Raw genomic sequence first — 5528 nt, 5'->3', positions numbered from 1 at the left:
TTTGATTGGTTATTACATTTCTTTATTGATAATTCAGTAAGCACTTAAAATGTGTCATTTTCAGGCTCTATGTTTCAGCTGTTGTGAAAGATACATAAAGAGGGTAGACCCAAAACACATTGAAGATATCTGTACTCTCCTTCGTAGGAGGGCAAACAGTAGTTCCTTCCAACCGCAAGAAATAGTTGAGACAAAGTTGTTAGAAGGGGCTTAGCATAAGGTAAGGTAAGGTTAGGTAAGTCACTTCAGTTGTGTTTGACTCTAGGCGACCCCATAGATGGCAGCCCAACAGGCCCCCACATCCCTGGGATTCTCCAGGCAAGAACACTGGAGTGGGTTGCCATTTTCTTCTCCAATGCATGAAAGTGAAAAGTGAAAGTGAAGTCGCTGAGTCGTGTCCGACTCTTAGCGACCCCATGGACTGCAGCCTACCTGGCTCCTCTGACCATAGGATTTTCCAGGCAAGAGTACTGGAGCGTGGTGTCATTGCCCTCTCCGAGGGCTTAGCATGACTGAAAATAATTTGTGATTGTAGCTTCAGAAGAGAAAGATAATGAAATGACTAAGGAAAACAGATATCATGTCTTCCAAGAACTTTGTAACCATGCTGATGTGCTGCAGTAATGACCAGGAATTTATTCTGTCTCTATGGGGACAGATAAGCAACATCTAAACATGCATTTGAAATTATAGGGTGGAATCTTGGTGTCAGGAAATGAAGACATACCTTAAGGACAGCAGCGCAAATATGACCCTATAGAATACCACTTGTAAAGTACATAACGTGTGCTGACCATGGGCCAGTCACTGATTATATCATGCTATCTTTTCTATCACAGTGATGGTATAATTGTGATCATGATTTTGGATGTACTACAATATCTATATTTTCAGGGACAAAATTAATTTCTATAATGAAAACAATCTGCTGTCTAATCTTTAAGACTCTACCAGTAACTAATAGAATATAATATGTGAATGTGCTGAAGATCATACTGTGTATTTTTATTTATCTAATTTTATTTGCATCTCTTTCTTCACCCATACCATCCTAATTTAGACACCCCTTCATTTCAGCAGGGATGATTTCAGAAATCACTTTACATCCATTACCTCTTTTCCCTTGCTTCTCATTTTCTTGCTTACAAATATTATATCAGGTGTCATTTACCTAGGATGCATAACGAATGCTTTCTTGAACTGAAGAGTTTGGAATACCATGCAGTAAAATAGTAAACCAATGAACTAAAGCCTCATTTTCTCTTCTTTGTTTAAAAATTGAAAATGAAACTATGAAGATGAACATGTAAATTTATTGTTCAAATACAGGAATGGTAGGTATTTGTTGACATCTCCCAAAGTAACGTTCAATCTTCCTTAGGCTCCATACTCTGACACGTATTTGGTAGGTCAGTTTTAATTAGCATGGTTTCCATATAATGGTGATTGTTGATGAGTTGACTTGAAAGAGAGGAAGCAGATGTGTAAGTGCTTGTTGGCACTGAGAACCACGAGTTGCCTGTCTCTTGCAGGTTAGGAAAAGGATTGTCATGGCCTGACATATCGCTATGCCTGACTGGAAATTTAGAAGGCTCCACCATCAGTCCAGAATAAGTGCTCTGTAATGGGGATACAATGTGGTTCTGAGAAGTAGATGTAGTTGTAGTAGCAAAGTCCTCAATGGGGCCATTTACTTGAGTGTAGCTGCTATGTGAATGCCAATTAAAAATGCTCAACTTTTTTAAAACAGCAGGTTGATTTACCAAAATCTGTTCTGTTTGTCTAACCGATATTGGTGATGGGTGGTTAGGTAAGTCACATGGAGATAGGGCATTTGTATTAGTGACAATCTGGATGGTATGAGGCTTTTGTATGAAAGGCACAGGTAAACTTGTGGAGGCTGAAAATGCGCTCTCTCTACTAATTTCTGGAATAAATTCAGAGTTACGATCATCTTCGTTGACACTTGCTTTAACATGCTTCTTGTTATCTTGCACTAATGAAGATATTTGAGACACATTATTAATCCCAACTCTTCTTTCTCTTCTTTGCACTCTTAATAAAAGTTGAGGATGACCTCTTTTGAAATTTGGATTATAGTAGGTCTGTAACTAAAATCAAAGGATTACATTATTTAGTTTCTTTATAAACCAAGGTAAAACTGACAAGCAAAGCTAAGTTATAAAAATGTATTCCTTTAATGAAACCAACTAAATAGCATCAAATAAAACACCTCCATTAGTAGTTTAACAGGTAACATGTTAGAAAGAATATGATCCTCAATGAAAAATATATTTTATATATACAGTAAATACCACTTTAAGTTGCTTCAGGACTTATATCTGGTTTCACAGTGCTAGGAAAGTTTGTCAAACATCCAATATTTTAACATATCCAGCTGTTCTCAACTTCAAAAAATAAAACTTTTTAACGATTTGTTAGCTCAAGTTTAAATTCGGTTTTAGCTACATATGTAAATGTGCTTTCTACGTCACATGATTTCATCTTACATATTGCCAATAAGTGAAAATGTTGGAATACCTTACTCAAAAGAGAGATGTTGTTTTCTTCTTCCAGAAAGACAGGTAGTGAAGCAGATCTTTGAAAAGTTTGTCGCTTTTTACTAAATCCATAAAGGTTAAGCTGTCGAATTAAACTCTTCATACTCTTGGTTTCAAATATTCTGAAAGGTGCCTTTCTTTCCAAGACTTCTTTCTTAAAGAGTTCTTCATGAATCACTATACATGTGCCTCTCTCATCCCACCAAATAGATTCAAACTGATCACTTTCAACTATATTCCAAAGTTTTTGTGGAAAGGTGAGTGAAAGAAAATTAGTCACCTCATCTGTTTCAGATACAGAATATTTGTAGCATGGCCTTTTTATCACAAGATCCTCAGACAAAGCCTGAAAAGCATATTCTTCAATCATAGATCTCAAAACTGAGTCCCTAGTAAGTGTATAATCATACAAAGATCTAATGGAGGTTTCTGAATCAGTTGATTCATCCTTAGGAGGCCCATCTTGAATTTCTGAAGGTATATGTGCCATCTCAGAGAAATCTTTCTTCAGATCCTTTTCTCATTTGTCTGATTTTACTGACCACTACTTCAAAAATTGCTTGGCTGGCCAACAGAGAGAAACTCTCTAGACCATCGCAGAGGTCCTCAAAGTCAAAAGGCTGTGACATCACAAAATCACTTGTCTCCTAGCAATCAAAGGGTAGCTGTGACATCACAAAATCACTGGTCTCCTAGCCATTGAAAGGTGATGTTCAGCTAGGGTTTACTTCAGCATCAACTTAAAAATACAGCCTGCTTACAGAAATAGTAACCCAAACCATGAAGCATGCAAAATCTCATTCCTAAAGAATTTTTACACAGAAAAATCACATCAATAAATCTACTTGGTTTCTGAAATAAAAGTGATTTATCACCCTTCTATACACACATTTTTCATATTCAGTACTGTTACCCAAGCAAAATTGGTCTACTGGCCTCTGCAATAAAATCTTTTAACTGTCTGGTTTCAACTACTCTGTGGTCTCTGTACTTAACTTTCAGCCTGGCTGGGGCTTTGGCATCTCTAAAACTGTTCATAGGATAATGCTCAGGATGTTATTGATGGCCCTTGAGGAGGAACTAAAGACCCTTGAATTTGACTAATGGCTAAATCATTATTATTCTCTATCACTTGATTATTATCCTTAGATTCTGTCTTTTCTAGCCTCACTGTTTAAAATTACTTTTTTTATTGTTTTTTTGTGTATTTTATTTTATTTTTAATTTGATTTTTTAACTTTACAATATTGTCCTGGTTTTGCCATACATCAACATGAATCCGCCACAGGTATACATGTGTTCCCCATCCTGAAACCTCCTCCCTCCTCCCTCCCCATACCATCCCTCTGTGTCGTCCCAGCACACCAGCCCCAAACATCCAGTATCGTGCATCGAACCTGAACTGGTGACTCGTTCATACATGATATTATACATGCTTCAATGTCATTCTACCAAATCATCTCACCCTCTACCTCTCCCAAGGGTCCAAAAGACTGTTCTATACATCAGTGTCTCTTTTGCTGTCTCATATACAGAGTTATTGTTACCATCTTTTAAATTCCATATATATGTGTTAGTATACTGTATTGGTGTTTTTCTTTCTGGCTTACTTCACTCTGTATAATAGGTTCCAGTTTCATCCACCTCATTAGAACTGATTGAAATTTATTCTTTTTAATGGCTGAGTAACACTCCATTGTATATATGCACCACAGCTTTCTCATTCATTCATCTGCTGATGGACATCTAGGTTGCTTCCATGTCCTGGCTACTAGAAACAGTGCTGCGATGAACATTGGGGTACACGTGTCTTTTTCAATTCTGGTTTTCTCAGTGTGTATGCCCAGCAGTGGGATTGCTGGATTATAAGGCAGTTCTATTTCCAGTTTTTTAAGGAATCTCCACACTGTTCTCCATAGTAGCTGTACTACTTTGCATTCCCAGTAACAGTGTAAGAGGGTTCCCTTTTCTCCACATCCTCTCCAACATTGATTGCTTGTGGACTTTTGGATCGCACCCATTCTGACTGGTGTGAAATTGAACACCAGGAGGTCTACAATCTCCTACCTCTTTCTCTCGGTTTTCATACTTTTCAGTCTTCAGAAGGGACTGCTTAGAACACGAAAGGAAATAAAGTGTTGGACTTAGAACTCAATCATAAATGTGACAGAAAATCTCAGTTGCAGGTTCGATTTCTTTTTCAGGTTTTCCAGCTCTTGGAGTGTTTCAATCAGCAACAACTTTGGCTATTTCCTGTTGAGATGGAGCCTGGAGTTGGAAATAATTCTGAAATCTAAGCTTGGCATCAATATTTTCTCTTATGAAAATATACTTCTATATTTTATATATGATATATATGTATATATAAGTCTATATCTGTCTATTTTTGTCAAAACTGGACAAAAAACTTGAAAATTGGTAGATCTTTATTAAAAGCAGAGAGGTGAGTGATATAAAAGAGTCCTCATATTTTACATTCAGCCAAGAAAACATATTTTGAAGTATTTCCGCTTACATATATTCAACAACCGAGTCGACTTTTTAATCATTCTTCATTTGGGTTTTAATTTTTTTCCATTTCTATTAAATCTAACAGGAGTTAAAAGCCATTGCACCTTTTTTATACACACACTCATACACACAGGTGTATATATGTCAAAATATAATTTTATGCAACACTATTTAGGTGGCCAAACTCATTGCTTGCTCCCAAGATCTTAAATAAACTGTTTGGGAAGCCTTACATTACTTAATAATTTTCTGGCTGAACAATTCATATCCTGTTGCTGAAAAGCTCTCCTTTAATCTCGCTCATCTTCCACAATTCTTTCTGTAATAAGAGGTAGGGCTCATACTTATGGGGACACCTTGAACGCATAAAATCACAACTCTCATTTACTTAGATATATTGTTCAAAGAACGCTGTTGCTCTCCTCACATTGGACACAATTTTATTTTATTTATTTT

General features: G+C 36.6%; 1 protein-coding gene across 1 annotated transcript; it reads right to left on the bottom strand.

The window, feature by feature from the left end:
- Positions 1–1293: 1293 nt before the first annotated feature.
- On the bottom strand, positions 1294–3053 carry LOC132344669 (heat shock transcription factor, Y-linked-like). Its single transcript, XM_059884310.1, has 2 exons — positions 2542–3053; positions 1294–2111 (listed from the first exon to the last, which is right to left on the bottom strand). Exons 1-2 carry the CDS (start codon positions 3049–3051, stop codon positions 1368–1370), a joined length of 1254 nt encoding a protein of 417 aa, XP_059740293.1. The 5' UTR covers positions 3052–3053; the 3' UTR covers positions 1294–1367.
- Between the last annotated feature and the right edge of the window lie 2475 nt (positions 3054–5528).

The sequence above is a fragment of the Bos taurus genome, chromosome Y (genome assembly GCF_002263795.3).
Source record: "Bos taurus isolate L1 Dominette 01449 registration number 42190680 breed Hereford chromosome Y, ARS-UCD2.0, whole genome shotgun sequence".
Classification (NCBI taxonomy): Eukaryota; Metazoa; Chordata; class Mammalia; order Artiodactyla; family Bovidae; genus Bos; species Bos taurus.
This window is presented reverse-complemented; position numbering and strand designations above follow the sequence as displayed.